Genomic DNA, 22638 nt, shown 5'->3' on the forward strand with positions numbered 1-22638 from the left:
ATCTTAATTTAAAAATTATTTTTATTGGTGTCTAAATCTTAATTCAAATAAAGCATAAAAAGTAGATATTCACTGTTACGCTTTTTTATACTCCTGTCTCCAAGTCTCCAACAAGGCAACAAGTACAGTTAGCGTGGGCATCTCTCAGTTCGGCCGTCCGTCGTTTCTTCATCCCAGCAAGATGATGTTGACTACTTCTTCTCCCATCGCTGATCCTCTCTTTTGTAAGTTTAAGTCAACCAACGTAGATTCCAAAAAACCCATCGGTTGGCCGCCGGTTGTTTCTTGTGCCTCCAAATTCCCAGTGGCTAATAACAGTTTTCAATCGTTCCTCTCAATTTCATCTGATCTGGTCGACCATTGTACTCTACTAGTACATAATCGTACTAGTAACATTATTGGGAGGTCTTTCACCTCTCGCGCCTCTGTCAGGGGTGATGTCTCTTCGCTTGGGAAGAAATTGTTAGTTTTGGCTGAAGATCGTGAAGATGACGATGATGATGACGATGATGAACACGAGCTGAAGAATATCGTAAGTTCGATTAATTATCTGCCTCTTTTTTTTTCTTTTCTTTTTTTAACACCCTTCGAATGGTGAAAATAGAAAAGAAAGGAGATGGAAAAAAGATGAATCTTTATTGGTACATTTCGTTTCTCACCATATTTTTGTCACCCAATCCTCTCTTTTCTCTCATTTACTCAAGAGTCCATAGGGCCTGCGGGTGTCTATCATTTTAATCAGATACTATCAGATAGACAGGCCTGTTTGGATTCTCTTGAAAGTCAAATTTCCTGTCGTCTGTCACTATTTTTTATATAACAAATTTTACACGAGGGATTGTTAAATATAAAAAAACACGGGTTGCTTAAGCATTCAACTGATTCACTTGAGATCAGGTTTGTCTCCCGTTTATAATTATCTTCATGGAGCAGTCCAGCTGCTAGGATGCAGACAGCTCGCCAATGACGGAAATTTTGAGAACGCAGCACACACACTATTGCAAGTAGTATGGCGTCCTTTACAGCCTAGCGAAAAATAATAATTAAGGTATCCGAAGATTTGAGGTCGATTTGATGATTAGGAAAGATCACTTTAGTTTGTCAGTAATAAGAAAAATCCTATTCATCAGATATCGAGCATTATGATTTCGAAGCACATATTGAGTTAAAACAGATGGGCACACTGGAACAAAAGTCAATTTGTTTGTGTTGCGATCATGTGTTATCACATCAACATGATTTTTTTGGCTTGGTTTTGTCTTAAGTTTTGCGATCTTGTGATAGTGCTAGGCTGATCAAGCACGAATATGAACGGGGGCCAATATCGGTCCATGCACTAACCTGCCCACAGAGGCACGGGGTGAGTGGGTGACGCTATGCGTGACGAGTGCATAGACACACACCTCCCTTTGTATTTGGTTGAAATCAGACTATATAAGGTGAATACCCTAGCTCACTAATTGGGGGTTCTTCATTTTTTTGTTTGTCCTCTTGGGCTGGGGCAGGGGCAGCCCCTTTTGGCCCGCACTACCTTTGTCTGTGGTTGTGATCTCATAAGAGTCATAACTAAGAACAACAATTAATAATTAAAAAGTGAATTGTAAATTTGGTCGCGATGGCGGGAGCCTCGTGCACTGGGTTTGCCCTTTATTGTAAATTTGCAGATATAGTCAATTTGGATTTTATGATAATCCTGAAAAAAGTGCAAAGCTTTTTACCACAAGAATTAAGGAGTACAATAAGTTTAAGATTTGAAAAGGGATGGTTTTATAGACATTCCAAACGGACCGTAATAATGATATTGAATTGAGTTTGACTGCTACACCATGTTTACCTAGTGTCCCTTGCCATTAAAAATCACAAATACAATGTGCTGTACTCTCTACAATGTTTAGACTTTCTATTGATCAGTGATACCCCATGTAGTATGACTGTATTCTTTATATTTACTTGTACTTTCAGCCCTTAAAAAACCACTTACTTGCAGCCATGCCACATTAAGGTTGGTTAAGCAAAAAGAAAAGCAGCCGACCAATAAAAAAAGGCAAACAGAAAAGCAAATGCAAAAAGCAAGATAAACTCTACTAGTAATTCTTTTTACACTAAGTGAATTTGTCAAAAGATAATAGCATTCTCTGCTTTCTATTTCATTCTTCGTACATCCTCGTTAGATAAGGTAGACCATCAATATGGTTTCATTGGAAGTTATATTATTTATCAGTGCTCCTGCGGTGATCATGCGGAATACCACAATAAGAAAGGATATGCTAATTATTGGTTTCTTTTTGCAGCCACAATTAGATGCAGTCGTCAAGGTATTTTGCATTATGGCAGAACCGGATTTTGCATCCCCATGGGGAAGGGTACAAGAAGAGTCTTATAGTACTGGGTTAATTGTGAGTGGGAGAAAAGTGTTAACTACTGCTCATTCAGTTGATCACCACACTCTAGTGAAACTTAAGAAACACAACTGTGATACAATGTATACAGCTACAATGCTTGCTATAGCACCTGAGTGTGATCTTGGTATGATTTACTTTGCTTGTTCTCTCCATCATTTAATGCATTCCTTTTTGTATCATTAAATTCGGCTAAAGTATGAGATTTTGGGCAAACGTGCAAACATTAGTTATGTTTTTACCTATTAGTGTTCCTTGATTTATTTTTTCAGAACAATTAGTCCACCTAAAAAATCAAAAGGACTCAGGACAGGAGTAAACAGAATGCATAGAGTGGAAGCTTAGTGGTAATAGAAGTGCTAGTGTTGACAAAGTGACGGTCCAGGAAACGAAGTGTTTTAAGTACCTTAGCTCAATTGGTAGTAAGGATGGAGAGAGTGAGGATGATGTATTCCCTCCATCCCCATTTGTTGGTCCCTTTTTGGTTGTCCGAACTTAATAAGGAAACACTATCATTGCATGTCTTATTACCATTTTATCCTCCAGTCATTAGCTTTTATTGCTTTTATTACTTTTGGAGTACTGCTAATTTCAAAAGTGATGGGTAAAAGAGAAACTTCATTGAATATTGTTCTTTTAATTTGAAGTGGGACAATTTTTTTTGGGACAACAAAAAGTGGTAACTTTCTGATAAAAAAAACAAAAGACAAAAAGGGGTAACTGGGACCAACAACTGGGGACCGATGGAGTAAATTGAATAAGTGACGGAGTGCTTCGAGAGTGTTGTGTGAATTGAGGATACCCGAAAGTTGAAGGAAAGATTATAGCGTACTACTATAAAGCTAACCATGTTATACAAATGGCGTGTTCGGCTACTGAAAAACATGGGAGCAAGATGAGTGTAGTTGAAATGAGAGTGTTAAGATGGATGTGTGGAAAGCTCTTGTGAGACAAAATTATTAAACGAAAACCTTCGGGGAATGGTAGAGTAGCACCTATAGAAGATAAGTTGAGGGAAGAGAGATTAAGGTGGTTTGGACATGCCTATCGTAGATTGGTCGATGCAATAGTTAGGAGGAGTGATATGGTTTTGGTAGTTGGGGGCACTAACGAAGGGGTAGGTAGCTACAAATGGACCTTAGAGTTGGTTGTTCGAGGATGTAAGTTTGTTGGATCTAATGGACCACAATGCCTTCGATAGGGATCAAAGGGGAAAAAACTTATCCTCGCAGGTAACCCTAATTGATTGGAATTTAAGGGGCATTTTGTTTTGGTTTGGGTTTAATAAATTTAACCTAAGAATTTTGGACTGATTAAAAGATAGTTCCTTTTTCAAAAAATACTCATGCCAATACGTATTTATATCAATTTGACCTTTCTAGCACTTGATTAGATGTTCTGCTTTTTCTATATCCATTTGTTTTGCCCTTATATACATCTGTGTTTTAAAATCTCTATTTCATAAGGTAGGGATTTGATTACATACCTCCAGCTATTGGCTTTCTCAAGTGGTTTGTTTCTTATTTGCATTTTATTTGTGGTTAGATGTAGGGCTTTCCTAGTTCTTACATGTTTGATTCTCAAGTTTGAAAAATTGTTTTCGTGATTCTCGTTTATACTCTCTGCCCAAATGAGATAAAGGAAAAAAATATTGAAGAATTTTGCCGTCCAGAAAAAGTGAACAGTGGTTTGTTTCTTATTTGCATTTTTTGTGTGGTTATATGTGGGGCTTTCTTAGTTCTTACATGTTTGATTCTCAAGTTTGAAAAATTGGTTTCATGATTCTTGTATAGAGTCTCTACCCAAATGAGAAAAAGAAAAACTTTTTGCAGAATTTAGCTGGTCAGAAAAAGTGAACAGCCAAATAATTTATTTGGTCCTGTGGTTGTTGTTGTTTGATGTTTTCGTTTGGACTGCTATAGATCTTGCACAATACAAGATACTATATCTCCATGTTTGCAGTAAATAATGGCAAGCTCTTCAAAAAATAAGAAGCAACTCTTGGAAAAACAAAGAGACTTCTAAACCATAGGCATTCTTGGTCAACAAATAAGAAAGATAGGCTGGATAAGATTACATTTTTGATGGACTTTTGAATGACTTTTCGATTAAAATGAGTGGGTTATATTATATGGGGTGATTTTGCTTGCAGCGATGCTAACAGTACATGATGATGAATTCTGGAAAGCAGTTAAGCCGGTGGAATTTGGGGATATGCCATCCCCTGGGGATAAATTGATTTTTACTGGCTATCGAGAAGATAGAGATTATGTGTCTCTGATGGCTGCTAGTGTGTCGAGATTGAGCATGAGACGCTATTCGTTTTGGGGCACCACACTTCTGGCTTTGCAGGTACAGTAAAGGAAAATTGTCCGTAATTTTCTTAGTAATATTAATCTTATGGTTGAGTTCCACTTCTTTTTCAGGAGTTTAACTTCTGAAATCTCCTTTTTCCACCACGGCAATTGCATAAGAGAATTTCCAGTAGTTTATTAGTTATAGGATTAGCTTATTAATTTATTATACTTTGCGATAAATTGTGTCATAATTCTTTATTGTAAAAATTGTGGTATAGTGCCATGTTGTAAAATTGTTACTTTAATGGTACAAATGCAGCTTCTTTTTTTCCTTCTATTTTCTCAAACTTTAAAAATGCTAAATATGGGTCCATCATCAAAGATGCAGAAACAGTGGAGTTAATAAGATTTTAGTTAATAGTTAAACTGGTGCCAACAGCCAAGTTATACCAGTTGTTTTACCTTACCACCAAAGAAGGAAATGAAACTTGATGCCAAAATATGGGTGTAGCAATGTATATAGCAAACTATTGGAAGTACTCTAATGTAAGACTATCATTATGCAAATTTTGTGGAGAAGAAAGTGCTCATTGATTACGTTGGTTTAGGTTGGACACAGAGCCTGGAAACTATAATTTAACGAACGAATTGCATTTCTTTCAAATGTGAGTGTTCACTGGTATCATGTACACTACACCTAAGCAGTGTTCCCTGACTTTCTTGTCTTGGAAGCTGTGCTGCAGTGCAATGTTTTTAAATGTAAAACTGTTAAAGAGATAAAACCAGAGTATTAGCGAGAATCGAAAAGAACCCTGGTTGACCGGGCAACCTATCAAACATGTTGTGGGTCAATTGAACTGGCCTTTTTTTTTGGCAGTAAATATAACTCTATACCACCACTCGAAGTATTATGGCTATAGTATCCGGCCAACTTTTAAACATATCTAGCGGATGTGGATTGTAAGAGTTTGGGGAGTGCTTTTATGGAACAAGAAAGCCTCACTTGTTGTTTTAGCATCCTTTAGGTTTAGTAGGGTCCTTGAGTCTATGAACAGATGTCTAGAGTCTTTGTTAGGTAGTTTTTGATCATTTTAAGAAATAATTTCGAGAGCTTCTCTAATTGTTATCAACTCACTGATCCTCCAAACCGTCGTCATCCCCAACCACCAAAAACTTGGGAATTCTTGGTTGGGAACTGAACAACTGCATCTAAAGAATGTCTTTAAATAACAAATTGTTTATATCTGTTGTATTTCTTGTCTTGAGACTTGAATATATTTGTGACATATTTATGATCTCATGGCTGAATTCTGGTTGAATGGTTGGGTTTTCAGAACTTATGTATACTGTTGTCCCAGTTTCTTGTTTATGCTTGCGTCAAAAACAACTTTTCAACAAGATGAAAAAGCTTTTTTTAGTATGGTTTTTGATTTTCACTTTTTAGATGTTCAAAAGAAAATTCTGCTTTTTATTTCGCAACTTTACCATAAGTTCAGCTACAACAAACATCTGCATGTATATAGATAGATATACATATATGTTTTATTGTTCATTGTCAGTACATCGAGGGGTTATCATTTAAGTATATATAATTGGCAACATGTTTGTTTGATACTCAATCATATATATTCTGGTATAAGGTAGGACTTGTATCAAACATGTAAAACCAAATTTGCCAATTCTATAGGGATACCCTAACTTTTTGGGCTACACAGAATTTAAAGCGATAAAATCAACTTTAAAGAAGGATCATTGTTATGGTAAGCTATGCAGGCCCGGCCTTGAGTTTTTCAAGGCCTTAGGCGGTATTTGAAAATGGGGCCTCTTTTATGTTGTAATATTAATTAGTTGTTCAATTAAAGAAGCAAGTTAGTGTTGTGGTTTAGTGGCAGAATTGTGTGTCACCTCTTTAGTGCCTTTAGGTCCTAAGTTTGAGGCTCTAAACTGTCAGGCAGGTCATAGGCCCTGAAGCTGTGACTTGATCAATTTGAACTTTGAAAAGTCATGCTCCAGACTCGGCGGCAATTATAATTACTATACTCACAAATATTTTCCTACTTACATTTGGCGAACAGCCATCCATTAATTAGAGGTCAAGAGTTTGTTTCTCTTGGGCTAACCCTGATGGTTAATAGATTTTAATTATCAACTGTAGACCTTAAGTTGGTTTGGTAAATTTGATATCAATTGAGGGCCTGAGGCCCAAGAGAAATGATATCTTACTATTCTGTCAAGGAAAAGAGTTATGCCTAAGTGGGGCCTCCATTGTTTGGTCAAAATTAAGCGACTCCATTGGTCTTTGTAATGATATACCATTCTGTTTTTGGTTAACCAAATAAAAAAACTCTGTTTGCATTTAACAGGTCAATGTAGCCGGGAATGGAGCGATTTACGAGGGACCTGTTTTTGATGAAATATGCAAATGTGTAGGAATAGAATTTCAGTCCAAAGGCAACAAAAGTGACGTTATACCTGCAGAAGTTATTAAGCACTTCATTCAAGACTATGACAACAATGGTGCATTTACTGGTATGGTATGATTTTGCAACTTGTAATATCCTAACGCTCCTATTTTTTTATTGATCGTTCTTCTAATTATTACTTTTACATAAGCTTCTTAAATAGGAAAATCTATTTTAGGGAGTGTGAAGCTTCATGGTAAGCCATGCATAATGGTGCTTGTGGTATTTTTCACAAAGTTCTTGTCTTAGTTAGATAGTGTTGGATACGGCAGCCCCAATGTAATCTATCGTCTTCGTAGTCAGACAATTGCAGGGACTGTCCCACATTGCCAAACCACGTAACTCCTGTATAAGAGTATACATGCTTGGGCACCGTCTCAGAGATTGGCTCAGTGAAATAGAAGATGCGGACTACCTTCACCCAAACGGTCTATGGTGTGAGTCCGTATAAGCCTTGATAAGTAGAAATTAATTATAAATAAGCAGAAATTAAATAGGCATGTATTTATATTTAATATATAGTTTAAAGAACTCTTTTGTCAAAAAAAGAAGCCAATCTATATGGTTATATAAAACTCCGATTGAATATAATGCAGGAACCGCTTATGCGGTTAAGTACCAAGACGGCAAAAGCGTGTTTTTTTCTTGCTCGTTCTTAGACAGGTTGTGATACTCTCCTTTATTGGTTTTTAATCGAAAGTGTTTTGGCGCTGAATCTTGAAAGGATAGTTGTTCCATAGTAAACAAATGAAACTAGCCGGCTTGATGAACAAGGGGGCTAAAAAAAGGAAAGAAATGTATGAATTCAGAATTCATATTAGATTGGGTACATGAATTTTTTTTAATTAATCGTGAATTAAAGGAGTGAAATAGATAAACCTTGATGTAGTTTCACTTATTTTACTGAATCTTACGGAGCTTGCTCATGTACGACATGATTCAGATTTGATCAAAGGAAAGATTCTCTTCAATTAAACCTGTCTATCCTTTGTATGGCGTTCACGCATTGTAGCTGGAGTCAGCGGCTCTCTTAGGATTCCCACTGGGCTTAGAGCTGAAAACGAGCTGTGTCGTGCCGTGTTCAATCTTTTTATTAAATTTTTACTAAGCTCGAGCTTGAGTTCAAACATATAGAAAAGTTAACGAGCAAAGCACAAGCCGAGCCAGTTGAAGCTTGACTCAAGCTCGAGCTTGTTCACAAGCCTTAACGAGCCATACACATATATGTATGTACATATGTATATGTGTATATGTATACATACATACTTGCATAGTATAAGAAGTTTTGATTGTGCATGTGCATCTGTCTTATATATATATGGGACCGATTCATATATATATCAGTCCCCTTCTTATGAGGGACCTTACCTAGCTTAAATGCGGACCTTATAGATCTTGATCAAATTTTGATGATCCGAAACGTTCAGTGTGATCAGAACGTGATTTTAAGGGTACCCGCAAAAAATTAGCAAAAAATATGACCGGGAAGTGCTTCATCTGAGCAATTTTCATTGAATGGTTCAATAAAAAATTGCTCAAAACAAGTACTTTCCGGTCATATTTTTTGCTAATTTCTTGCAAGGGACGTTAAAATCACATTCTGCACATATTGAACAGCTTGGATCATCATTGATTTGATCAGGAAATGGGAGGTCCGAATTTTAGCAAGTTAAGGGCGCCCTTATGTGAAGGTTGCGTATATCAATCCCCTTCCTATAAGGGCGTCCTCACTCAGCAAAGTGTGAGGACGTCCCCTTTTCCTATCAAATTTCGATGATCCAAGCCGCTCAATGTGATCAAAACGTGATTTTAATGGTTATCGCGAGAAATCAGTAAAATAAAAGACCAGGAAGAGCTTCATTCGAGCAGTTTTCATTGAACGGTTCAAAAAAAACTACTCGGATGGATTGAATTTCGATGATCCGAGCTGTTCAATGTGATCAGAACGTGATTTTAAAGGTACTCGTGAGAAATCAACAAAAAAAAAGACCGGGAAGGGTTTCATCCGAATAGTTTTTTATTGAACGGTTTAATAAAAAACTGATCAAATCAAGCCTTTCCTGGTCTTTTTTTTTTTGTTGATTTCTAGCGGATACCTTTAAAATCACGTTCTGAATACATTGAGCGGCTCGGGTTATCGAAATTCAATCAGAAAAGGGGGGTCCACATTTTAAGAGGTCCTCATTGAAACTTTATATATATATATATACACACACTCAAAACTTCACCTAAAGGCGTCCGTACTGTGTTAAAGTGCGGCTGTCCATTTTCCCGATTGAATTTCGATTATCCGAGCCGCTCAATGTGTTTAGAACGTGATTTTAAGGGTATCCGCGAGAAATCAGCAAAAAAATGACCGGAAAGGGCTCCAATCCGAGTAATTTTTTTTGAACCGTTTAATGAAAACTGCTCAAATAAAGCCCTTCCCAGTCTTCTTTTTTTTTTGCTGATTTTTCACAGGGACCCTTAAAATCACGTTTTGATCACATTAAGCAGCTCGGATCATCGAAATTCGATTGGAAAATGGGAGGTCCGCACTTTGCTGGGGGTGGACGCCCTTATAGGAAGGGGATATATATAATTTACTAAAGTTTTTGAGTATTGTACATCAACATATTGCTTTTAAATTAATAGAGTAAGAACTTAGTTGCAAGGAGCTCCTAAAGTGGTGTCGCTCTCTCCTTGGGACCCCGTTTTTGCGCTCCCAACTGAGGAGCTTTACAGGAGCCTGCTCCCATCGAGATGGGAGCTCGCTCCTTACGAAGATGAGAGTTTTTGTATGATATTTGTGTAGAAAAACTGGGATTTATTAATTGGTCTTTGATGAACTCATATATCTAGCCTAAGTCATGATATCTTGAAAAGAAAATTATGCATTGTACCACTAGCCCATTTCTTACACTTACGGAGGACTTGGGCCATATTTTTACTTCCTAAATTATTGTACTTTTTAAAATGAATACTGAATACTCTATGCTACATGATTTTCATAATATCTGTATACACCTCTCACGCTCCCAACCTTGGGAGCTTCTATATTCCCCCGCTCACGCAGTTGCTTCGTGCAACTAAGAATAAGAAGTAATGTTCTCCTTTTTAAAAGAAAACGAGCCTTATGTAGCGGAGCAGAGCATGCTAATGTTTAGGCTTGTTTATTAATTTTTTCGCAAGCTCGAGCTCAATAAAAACTTAACGAACCGAGCTCGAATGAGCCCAAAATGAGCCGAACACTGAGTCGTTCATGAACGGCTTTGGTTCATTTACAGCCTTATCTGGGCTCCCTGGGAAGATGATCAAGTTGGCCCTTGCTTCTTGAGAGCCCGCTTTGAGCGAAATGCAGCAAAAGGAATGAAAATCCATGGACTAAACCCATCTAGAAGCCACTTTACTTGTTTTTCGAAACAAAATCCTGTTATTTCCTATCTCCCTATCCGCTCTCCTTGCCTTCACAAACTTGTCTCCTCACCTTAAAGGTCGAGTCACTCTGCCCCTCTGATTAACATTTGACTTTCAACTCCGCTTCCCCCTTTCCGTTTTGAGGATATCCCATTATGAAATTCCATTGGGGCTAACCCTAGGCACCTTGTCAATTAGAATGAGATGGATTCGCTTGCTCTAGATCTTTATGGGAGGGTGGTGTCAAATAGCTCCCATGTCTGGCTTGCTCTCTCAATGTCGATCAAATAGCTGCTTCTGGCCTGTGGCCACTATACGGATTTCTACCGTTTACTAATACTAATAATTTGTTGATCCTATCTTTCTATTTGTTATCGCCAGTGCCGCTACACCTCATTTTTTATGTTCCTTCACTTAAATCATGTGTTTGGTTTTCCGAATTCTCAATAATCTAAGCATCCCGATAGGATTGCCACTACTTGCCATCAAGTGGCAAAAGATGGAAAGTCCTTATTTACGCTTGTTCATGAAGATGGAACATGATGAACAAGGCGTCCTTATTACAGAAGTCAAGCCTAACTATCCAGAATCTGTGATTCTAAAACCATACGATGTTCTTTTCAGTATTGATGGGATTGACATTAATAATGATGGAACAGGTAACTCTTTCGTTCTTTTTTCTACTTTTACTTTATGAAACATTTGATCCTCAAACATCTCTAAATTTATGCTCTAACTGTCAATTAATTTTCAGTTCCATTTTCAAGAGGACAGCGAATAGAATTCAGTTATCTTATTGGTAAAAAATATAACGGTGATAAGATTGTTATTAAAGTGCGCCGAGGTTCAGAGATACATGAATTCATCATCAATCTTGCAACACACAAACAATTCGTCTCAACCAACATAATTGGGATTCCTCTTCCGTATTACATTATTGGAGGATTTGTTTTCACAACTCTTTCATTTCCATATATGCAAGTTATGGTGAGTGGTTCGTTTAGATTTCTCGTGGTAGCTCTTTTGATAAAATTGTTGTATTATTCGGCTTTGTTTCGTTCTTTGTATGGTATGTTCCTAACCTTTGTGCCTTCTTTTCTTGTATTTATTGAACTTCTTATCCTAGGATGGTAGGTACGATAGATATAAGACGCCAGACGAAGATGAGCTTTTCTCCCAGGCTTTATACGAAGAGCGTGTTGTGCTTTGTCAGGTGACCTTCTGTTCATTTCATAATATATTATTCTCACGGGTTAGTGTTGTGAAAATTTAATGTATTCACGAATTGTATTGATATGTATTTAGGTGAGAGAGAGGCTGAACCCACAAGGACTTCAGTTTTTTCCAAAAAAGAAAAGAAAAGAAGAAGTCATAAATCTAAAGCGATTAGACACTAACCTCTAGTTAACAAAAATGTGATGTATTTTTTTAAGTCAAAATTGAACAAGCAGAAGGAAGAACTAATAAATAAGTTGATTGTTAAATAAGTTGATTGTAGGAACGAAACTGATCAAATTAAAGTGACTGGTCTCAGAATTTAAACTCATGCTTTGATATTACTTGAATCTTTAGTTTTTTGATTCTGACTCCTCACAATAGTATTGAAATCAATCTTTCTTTCCATGGAAGATATATTTTTTAAGCCTATTTAATAAATCACTATTTGCTCCTTCTAATCTTATTGTTGAAGACCTAAAATCGGATGTATGAGTTAGAGAACAAATCACCAAAGATGCCTAGTACTTCAAATAAGAGTTGCATTACATGGCAAAACAATTAATCAATAATTCAAAATCAGGTAAAAAAGTGATTGAATTCATATCCAAAATTATTGAACTATTTAAAATGAGTCAAGAATGCATGATTTAATGGATTAAACCATGCATTCAAGAGATAAATAAAAAGTGCAAAATTAGTAACTATGAAACATGATGGGATAAATACGTACCCATATAACTAGAGGTTATAAAACTAAATGCTTTCAAATTTTCTTCGAATTTTTTTTCCTCTGGCCTTCATTTCTGACAGCTGTTGTACAATGTTTTGCACGAACCTTTTTGCCCCTTATTATTAGCGGCCGACTTTTAGTTTCAAAAGGAAATTTCCTTTGTTAGTTCCAGCCGATTATGGATATCCCTTTGGAGTTTATATAATCCCTTTGGCCATGAGACTGTATAGTCCATCCCAATGGTTTGTGGCTACCAATTACTTACTAACCCATCTGGGCTAGGCAGAATATGGGTCATGCAAACCATATGGGTTATGTGCTGACAACTTTACTCATAGCGTCGATGATATATTTTGCAATTATCATCTTTTCCTACATAATCTACAATAGAACTATGGAATATGATGTTTGGGATTCTAGTTATCCAAGCATGGATACGGACACATACACAACACGACAAGGACACGTGGATACATTATTTCTCTAGAAAGTAAGGGACATGTTGTACTATATATAGCCAACTATATACTAATCTCTTCAGGAAAAAAAAACTATGGAGACCATAAGTCTGCATCCAAAATTTCTTAGTAGACAAGAGAAAATAAATAATGAACAACATAGAAGGCCACATAACTCAAGAATCATTGGACCATATCCTTTGTAATTTCTTTATACATTGTAATGGAGGTTTAAATATGATTAGCCATAACACTAATATTTTACCTTTTCGTTTAAGACAACGATATGCAAAATTCCAATTTTTGGTAATCACATGTTAGTAAGCATCTAAACAAGCGTTGATGACTTATTAGTGTCTTAGTCGTAGGCACCTAAGAAATGTCGGACATGTTGCAAAATAGAGTGTTCGAATTAAGATTTTTATTCCTAATTATGGACGCGGAAAAGTAGTATCAGCCTATCAATGGCACGTGTCAGAGATTGGCTTAGTGTCCGAAAAGTGTCCATGTTTGACATGTGTCGGACATTGACGTGTCTTCTTTGAAGTGTCCGTGCCTCTTAGCTAATTATCAATAGTTTATGCTTATTAGGTAGCCTTAGGGCCACAAACGCTGCACAGTGGTGCTAAGCTAAATATTTGCTCAAGGTTTTGGTGCGAATATGTCTTTAGGGGAAAGCAAGCATGAAAATGTTGGTCTCTTGAGTTCTATTTATTTTTCGGGAGTGAATATGTTTGTCAGGTGCTTAAAGCTGACGTCAATGACGGGTGTGACATGGAGCTCTTAGTGCAGGATCAGGTTTGGAAATTTGTGCTACTTTCAAATAGTGTTTTAAAATAAGGAATTAATCGGCAATTAGTCGCTGGCGGGGCTTATCCGATTAGGTTCGACTAACGATTAATCGCCGATTACTAATTAATATGCACCGATTAATCGCTCGAAGGTGGCCGACTACCCGACTAGCGCCTAGTGACTTTTAAAACATTGCTTTCAATACAGAAGTCCAACTATATATGAATAGACCCCCTTATGCTGATTTGCTTACAATTGCTTATGGTATTGTAGGTTCTCGTCACTTTTAATGATAAGCCCGTTGAGGGACTAAAGAGCTTGGTCAGTATGGTAGAGATTTGTAATGAGGATTTCATGAAGTTCACTTTTGGGAACCACAAGGTGGACGGACCCCTTTCCATTTTTGTTCTTAGTTTTCGGCAAAGGCGAACTAATTTTATTCTCAATTTTTCATCTTCTGGAGTTTTTTGTTCTTTCAATTGGATCAAGAAAACGGTAGATGGTTTTGTTCGCATTATTCTTCTTATCATTTTGGTATTCTTATGACAACCCTATAATTACTAGGTCATTCTTCTTACCAATTTTGTGTTCTTATGAAAACCCTATAATTACCACTAGATTTTAATTTTCATCTTGATCTAACTATCTTATTAACATTGGCAAGTTTTTTTCTTCTTTTTTGTGTTATTTTTGTACAGATTCTAGTATTGCCGACAAATATTGCCAGATCAAGAACTCCGGATATCCTTCAAGCACATTCCATAGGTTGTGCTATGTCTGATGATTTGAAGAAGGTAGTAAAGTTGACTCAAGGCAAAGAAAGTCCCATAGATATCTGAAAGTTTGAATGGTTGTGTTAGCTAGAATTTCGATTAAGAGTGTCGTTAGTCTTTTCCCCTTTTTAAGTTGTAAGGTAGAGAAAAAAAAAAATGAGCTTTTTTTTGGGTACTAACTGATGCACTGTGGTTTGTGTTGATCCTTAGCTTGAGTTTTAACCGCCTTTGGTTGTGTTAGCTAGATTTTCATATCATTTTGAAAGTGAAGACACCGAAAGCCCGTATGGAGCACCAAAACTCTTTTAAGTTGTGTCTTTAGGCATGGACATGTGTTATTTGTGTATATAGAGGTTGTATGGTGTAGACTGGAGACTGCACCAATCCAGTTAGAGGAAAAAATCAGTCTGCTTCCTTAAAGGTTGAAGGTTCACAAGAATCACAACTACTAGTTCTTTCACATGGACCCTTAAGCTGCATTTTTTTTTTTAAAAGACAAATTATGGTCCGTTTGGATGCATTGAGAAAACCAAATTCGATTATGCCAAAAAGTTGGGACTCTGGGTCTCCTAAGGTACCGATGGTGTGTAAGCTCCATTTAGGAGTCTCACACAAATAATCTGAGCTGTTCAATAATTTTAAAATAATTATTCAACTAATATTGTCAAACATCAACTTAATCAGATAATTGTAAGGGATCAACGAACTTTTAATTTTCTATTTAGAATTTAGGACCTTAAATACTGAATGAATTTTGAATAAAAGTTAGACAATTGTGTGTCTGGTATTCTCATGATATGGACCACATCAGGGGACTTGTAGAAAAGAGCATTTATTCATTCATTTTAAAAATTATCTTGATCGGACAATGATAGTTATATTCAACGAGAAGCATTTTTTACCCTTCTTTTCTCTTTGCGTGGTCTACTCAGAAGTCCTCCGACCGTACAAGTGGCACAATATAGTTCTCCTCTGCAGTGTTATAGGGACTAGGGTAACACCAAACATTGGTTCTACTCTTTGGCTTACGTTTTTTATTTTACTTTAAATCATTTTGGATATGAGATCTCTTTGTGTGAAAGTGGTGTTGGAATAAAATAAAAAAAATACAAGGTTTCAATAATTTTTTTTTATTCGTTAATTTTAATTTACTCTATCCTAGAAAACTTGGGAAGAGAATAAGTGCTTACGGGAATCGAACCATTTACATGTGCATGAGAGTACAAGGGACTAAGGGAGACACCGACTGCACTCTACTCCACTTGCAGGTTTTAATATTAGGTGTGGCGTTTTATGCATCAAAGAAATTGTGGAATTCTATAGAAGGGTCCAATTTAAAACAATTCAACTATCGATCGTGGCCGTTCAACAAAAAAAAAAAAAAAACACTATCGATCGTGGACAATATACGCTATGTACATCATCTGCACCCCTACCCCAATCCTTGTGGATTTTCCGGAATCCTTGCTTTTTTAACTTCTCTCTGAAGATGGGAAAACTGATCCTACAGGAAAGAAACTAAGAATTTTAGCTACAACCGACGAGCCATCATCTCCTGAAGCTGCATCTCTCCCCTGATTCTGGTGATAAATTCCTCCGCTCTTTCATCGATTCCATGCATCAATGGTGATGCCAACGCTAACGATTCCCACATGCCATCTGCATCTGAAATCATGTCATTGCCTTCCACAACTTCCTCGCTTGTCCCACATACATCGTCAGCAAACCGGCAAGGGAGTTTTGCTTCCCTTTTTTGTTGTGAACTCTTCTCTCTCACCTCCCCCATATGTGTTGCGACTGTTCTTGGTGGCCAGAGGTTCTCCACCACAGAAGCTGGCGGCTCTATGAAGGGATGATCGATATAAACAGGTGGTGGCCTTTTCTGGCGGTGGTAAGAACGAAAAATGCGGGTTGATTGGATTGCATGTCTTCTGTGTTTAAGGCGGGGTTTGAAGGCGAAGGCCGGCCAGGGGACAGCTTTGGTTGTAGGTTTGAGCCGTTTCATTGGCTTCTTTATGGATTTGGACCTGTTGAGCTTGTGGAGTAGTTTGGTATGGAGTTTTTTGGTGAAGATCTTCCATGCCTTTTTAGCAGGGTGAAGCCTCTTAACCAACTTCAAGAAAGACATGTGAGAGGGGTGCAGGATTGACGATTGAGGAGACCGCAAAAGCCTATTCTTTATAATGGAGAAGTGAGGATTGGATTCGCTGGGGATTATTAAAATTTGGATTCATCTGCTTGGTGCAATTTGCGGACTTGGTTCCTACGCTACCTCTTTGATGCAAAGCAACACCAAGCTACACCAAGGTGCTACGCAGCTTGGTAAAAGTGTTTTCCTCTTTCTAAAGAGAACAGAAAGGTTCCCGTGATTACATTTGGGTACCACGTTTGAAGTGTCTTACTTGTCACTTTTCATGGCATGGTTCATATTACTTGATGGTCTTCACATAACACGTTATTGGTCAATAGTACGTATCATATCAAATTATACTCAAATGTGATCATCACAGTGTTACAGCTCATAAAAAACATGAGTTCGGATCATGAAAACTGGAGTCCCCACGAAAAAAGTAGAAGGATTCTTATGCCATACCGGTCGTGAACTTGATTATGCGTGTGGTTTACCACTCTGGATTAGGGCTCTGCTGTACTATTTTGCATCTAGGGGCTCGGTTTTGTTCTTCTTTTGAATTCTGAATCTTTTGAAAAGTGCAAGATGCCTTTAGAGTTCCTTTTCAATGGTGGAGGACAATTCAGCTGCCTTTACTTTCTGTAAATTCTAACCTCAAAGATTCTCTCGTTGCTTAGAAATTAGGTTGATCCCAGTCATTATCATTCCTTACTTCATTCAACACAGACGACCTCATTAGACATGGACTTAGAAAAATAAACGAGTCAAACTTGAATATATTTTCGGAAGTCAGTTTTTCAAGCAAGCTTCCATCCACCTCCTGCTCCTTGCAATTTCTGTAATCTTTGAAGATCTTGGGGCCATAACCAGTGGATCTACGAAGAGAGGATCCCGTACCCGTACCCTTATAAATTACAGAGTTTATTCTTCTGCAACGACATTGATTTCTGGAAATTTCACAAACGGTCACTTCTTCTTCCAGCAGTTGTACTAAGTACTAATGTTGTGTTCTTTGGCACTACGATATTTATCTATAGCAAATCTACAATGTCAAGACTCTAATCCCCACTAAACTTCAAGACAAGATTCAGCAGAATCGTACATCAGGCAGCCATCACACATCCTAATGCAATGTCATATAACTCCAAGAAATTAAATATCTGATAATTTGATTGGGAAGTACTTCATATCTACAACCCTATCGGCCCATCTGCTGCTTTTGGGCTAGTGTATACGATACTGACATGGGCGCTGTGAACCCCAAGAATCCGGCTATAGCTACTTGTACAAGGATCAATTGGATCCGAATTCCAATGTGTACCACAAGGTTGCTTATACATCAACAGAAGTGAACATCTAAAGCAAATGGCTTGGCATATTACCCAAATTCACTAGACCGAAAGATATTCCCTGGCAGTAAACAATATTTGAGACAAGACCTGCATCACTTTCATCAATATGACGATGATAACACAAAAATCACTTTCGCCTTTGGAACCAGAGGTAAATGTAGATAAGAACTGGGCAAGATGATTGCTTTGAACATTATCTCAAAGGATGAACTTGCAGTCAACAAAACATTACCTCCATACACAAAATTTACACCTAATAAATTTCAGAGAGAGAATTGAAGCATGGGAGTTTGAGAATGCAACATCTTCACTCACAGTTTCTTAGAAATATGGCATACCATTCCAAAAAGTTGCAGGCATCCGCCTCAATAATGTTCTAAATAAATTCATGAGCTATAACATGAACCAAGGACAAATCTTGACCCAAACTTGACCCAAAGTTCACAGAAGACTGAAAATTAGAACATAAAGATTGAAGACATTTCTACAGGCTTTCCATGTTGTTTTGGTAGTCCAGGCCCTTGGTTTTGTGCACTTAACACTTTGGTTTTAAATTATAGCTCCGCATCAAATCCGAATACCTAGTACTAATCCCTTGCTCATACTGTTACTTAAGTTTGAGTAAAAATTTAAGTAAAAGCTTCATTGGATAAGAACTTAAAGTATCACTATCTCCAGAAGTGACATTACTCCTATTTTTCACGTCATCCTTAGCTGAAGTGGCTGAACATGCAGAGGATTCTTCCTTCGCAATCCCTAAAGTCTCTTCGACCTGAATCACAGAACAAAGAAACAAATTTGATCTACCTATTTTTCATTCTTCGTGGATTGCGGTAGAGCATCAAGCGGATGGCAGATAACTTGTAAAGTCAGTCTCACCTCCTCCGTCTTGTATAGCTTCTCAACTGTTTGCTGGACATTGGTGACACTACCCCCAAGTTCAAATGAACAATAGGAAAAAGTTATAATGCAATTTTATTCAAAATTGAATATATAATTGACTACGTTAAGGAAACAATGAACACTCAAAGGTATTGCAATTCAAACTAAAATAGATTCATATTCGAACCCCATTAGGCTATTAGTCACTCCAAACTAACTTCAACCCAATTCATTACATAGTTGATTTTGTAGTCCTTCCAATGCTTATAGTCGTCTCTCCCAATATAACTCAGTCAGCCAGTTATTTGTGAAGGCAACAATGTTTTTTCTTTTATGCATTGTAGAAAAGCACTAAATAAAAGATCAATATTCAATGAGATGGTTGCTTAGTTACACATTTCCAAAGAGGCATATTCAACCTCATTGATAACAATACGATTTTTTGTGTTTGCAAGTTGTTGTCGAAACGCTAACATCAACATCTAAGAGAGTTCATTTTCGTACATATTTTCAAATGAAGTTGATCAGTATCAAGCTCATTAATGACTACCACTAAGGGCCTTTGTTAGAAGTCTTTGTCCAGCCTTGACATACAATAGTATGTCTCAGCCTTTAAACCAAAACAAGCTTAAGTGATTACAACGAGGCATGTGACCAAATTGGTTACAAAATTACCTAATTTTCAGATCTTCCATCGCCCTGTCTGCCTCCTAATTGGCCTTCTCCAACATTAACTTGATTGTTTCTCCGAATTCCCGACTTGTCCAACTGGAAGGGAAGATGAATAGATGGCATCCCAATCAATTAGAGCATGTATGTGTCTCCATCGGTAAATTGAACAGCCTGGACAACGGAACATATGACCGAATTGATTAGAAAATTACCTAAGTTTTCCCAGATCTTAGGCCAACCCCTGTAGCTCGTCCATCTTCTCCGACATTCCGTTGTGTGTTTCTCCGAATTCCTGACTTACCCAACTGAAAGGGAAGAAGAATACATAACATTCAATAAATTAGAGCATGTTTGTGTCTCCCTTGAAAAATGAACAGCCTGGACAATGAAACATGTGACCGAATTGATAAGAAACTTACCTAAATTTTCCCGTATCTTTGGTGGACCCCTTTATCTTGTCCACGTTCTCCTTTATCTCCTTCTCCTTTATCTCGTCCATCCTCTCCTTCAGCAACTTAGGTGACTCTTTCAATAGCTGAATTCTGCAAATGAATGGAAAGGTGAGTAGATGACATCCCAAACAATTAGAGCATGCTTGCATGTCCCTCGTAACAATTGAATGGGCAGGATAATATTTACACCAGAGTTTCAAGTAGAATCTATGATCATGAACAGGATCATAAAGAGAATATGGCAGTTGCAGTGCAAAATATAAAACAGGTTTAGATTTTACTCTACTGCTCTTATTTGATGTTGCCTCATTCTTTTCAACTAAACAGGCTCTAATCTAACATGGTAGATAGACTTTGTTAGAGTACCCAGACAGATCATTCAGAACATGTCAAATTGGATGCTGAGGCACGAGCAGATATTGACAAACATTGGTATCTTGCCCGTGTAAACTCATTTTTGAAGTAGCCAGAGCACAATGAGAACATATTTTTGGTTCTTGATGCCTGTACAGATGACTATCTACAAATGCTTACTATTATATGTGCATTATGGCTGTACAAATTGCATTGTAGTAAGAACAGGTGCAATATACAAGTTTTCCAATTGGTCCATCTCCAGCCTTTACTCTTTTTTTGACTGAAAACCAAAATACGAGTAAAACCTCCAAAAAACCACTTCATTCCTTAATTTAAACCCATATCAAATTGAGTTTTTCTCAAATTTTATAAGGCCATTTGCCCCCTCAAAATTTATAAGGATTTTGGTTCGAACGGCCAATCAAATTTATAAGGATGCAATTAATGAATCATGTACTCATATTATGCTTTGAGTTTGCCCATTGGAGTATTTCATATCAAATGAAGCTTTTACTCAAATTTGGGTAAAACTATACACAGATTTGCAAAAATTTGAAAAAAGACTGGAGATGCTCGATTTAGGAGTAACAAACACTGAGAAAGGATGTGCATAATTAGGGCTACAAATGAATCGAGTCGTTTGCGAACGGTTTGATGCTCGGCTTGGTAAGAGTTCGATTGATTTGTTTACTAAACGAACCAAACCCAAGCCTCATTTTTAAGCTCCTTCCATAAACGAGCCGAGCCCAAACCTAAGATTATTCGGTTCTATTAGGCTCGCAAAACCAGGGATTTTTGTTGATCATGTCTTGAAGGATTTTACTTTTTTGGCTTATTGTAGGTAATAGTGATATGTATCAATAAAATAAAATTATCTAACTTGTTCTTGAATTCGGCTCGTCTGAGTTTAACAAGCTTTGACGAGTGAGCCCGAGCTTCAAAAGTTTCAAGCGAGCCGAACTCAAGCCTAAGTTGAGCTCCATTTGGTTCGTTAAACTCAAATGAGCTAAATCAAGCTGAGCTTAAGCTTCGAAAATTTTTAGATGAGTCGGACTCTAGCCATACCAACATTTTTATCAAGCTGAGCCGGGCCTGAAAGTGTTCAGATCGATTCGGCTTGTTTAAACCCTAGGTGTGATGACAAAGGGGTGGTGAGATTTGAAAATGGTAAGATTTGGCGAGAAAAGGAAAGAAACCGTCAACCGACACAGCAAATCATTTTTGTTCATTTTTAACCAAATCACTCAATCCAAATGAGTGATTTGACGAGAAACTTTTTAATCCTTTTTTTTCTCTTCTCAAACAGGCTTTGGGGAGTGTGAGTACACCTGTTAGCTTCAACTTTAACTTCCTCCCAGAACTCATTGAAGACACCGAATCGGCGATAACCCCAGCTTCCATCATTCGGAACCAAACTTAGTCTAGTATATGCATTCGAAACCTACACCAGAAAAAAAAAAAAAAAAAAGTCTAAGAACAAACAACGAATATATATATATATGCTTATACAAAGAAACGTGTGCAAGTATATGGGGGTGTTGAGATGATGGCGGAGAAACGAAACCAACCTGTTGGGATGTTAATAGTCGGCGATAGAAGGAGCGGTTGGAGAGCAGAAAACCTCCGACCAGCTTTCCAGCCACAAGAGGTCGTTTGTTTCTCGAGAAAATTTGTAGTACTAGTACCTTTTTCCCTCTAAGAAAGAAAATGAGCTTTGTAAAGGACAGTGGGTATCGGAATTCAGAAAGGGAAAAGGACAGAGGATACGGAATTTAAGTGTATTGAAGAAGGAAAAAACAGAGAAAATGTTTTCGACACTAGTTTTTCACATTATTAAGCACTTTTTTTTATGCTTTTATCGATGTAGAATAATCAAATTACCCTTTCCATGTAATAAGTGAGTGTACAAGTAAGGCTAATTTAATAATTTCATCTCAATAATGATGAAAAAAAAGTGTAAAGGAGATAAAGGGGATGCATTTAAAAAAAAAACTATGGGTGCCCTAAATTGTGTACATCTCGTGGATTCGAAAGTGTGTCCGGATAGGCTAGTTAGACTTGGATCAAACGCAGGCCATTCATCCCCGTGTGACCGTCCATCAAAACTTCTATGGTGCTCCCTAGTGGTATGGGAGCACCATACTCCCAATAAACTTACCACAGAAACAAGTGTTATATATCATTGACTAATGCAACACTTAATAAGATTAAACTTACTATCTTAAATAGGGAAATCACAGCCTTTGAATCAAAATCATCAACAAAAA

At 37.3% G+C, this 22638-nt stretch overlaps 1 protein-coding gene across 1 annotated transcript; it reads left to right on the top strand.

Moving 5' to 3' along the window:
• The first annotated feature begins 118 nt into the window (after positions 1 to 118).
• Positions 119 to 14818, top strand: LOC131313065 (protease Do-like 9). The gene is made up of 10 exons (XM_058341136.1): positions 119 to 532; positions 2292 to 2526; positions 4552 to 4751; positions 7060 to 7225; positions 11022 to 11213; positions 11309 to 11541; positions 11681 to 11767; positions 13702 to 13758; positions 14026 to 14133; positions 14451 to 14818. The coding sequence occupies exons 1-10, from the start codon at positions 182 to 184 to the stop codon at positions 14589 to 14591; spliced, it is 1770 nt and encodes a 589-aa protein (XP_058197119.1). The 5' UTR covers positions 119 to 181; the 3' UTR covers positions 14592 to 14818.
• The last annotated feature ends 7820 nt before the right edge of the window (positions 14819 to 22638 follow it).

This window comes from Rhododendron vialii, chromosome 13a, assembly GCF_030253575.1.
Source record: "Rhododendron vialii isolate Sample 1 chromosome 13a, ASM3025357v1".
Classification (NCBI taxonomy): Eukaryota; Viridiplantae; Streptophyta; class Magnoliopsida; order Ericales; family Ericaceae; genus Rhododendron; species Rhododendron vialii.

What these genes read in the sequence shown, in the direction of transcription:
- LOC131313065 (XM_058341136.1), top strand. Translation starts at nt 182, where the DNA reads ATGATGTTGACTACTTCTTCTCCCATCGCTGATCCTCTCTTTTGTAAG. An exon ending in AGCACCTGAGTGTGATCTTG is followed by an intron (nt 2,527 to 4,551) that starts GTATGATTTACT and finishes TTTTGCTTGCAG; the next exon opens with CGATGCTAACAGTACATGAT. An exon ending in CAACAATGGTGCATTTACTG is followed by an intron (nt 7,226 to 11,021) that starts GTATGGTATGAT and finishes GCATCCCGATAG; the next exon opens with GATTGCCACTACTTGCCATC.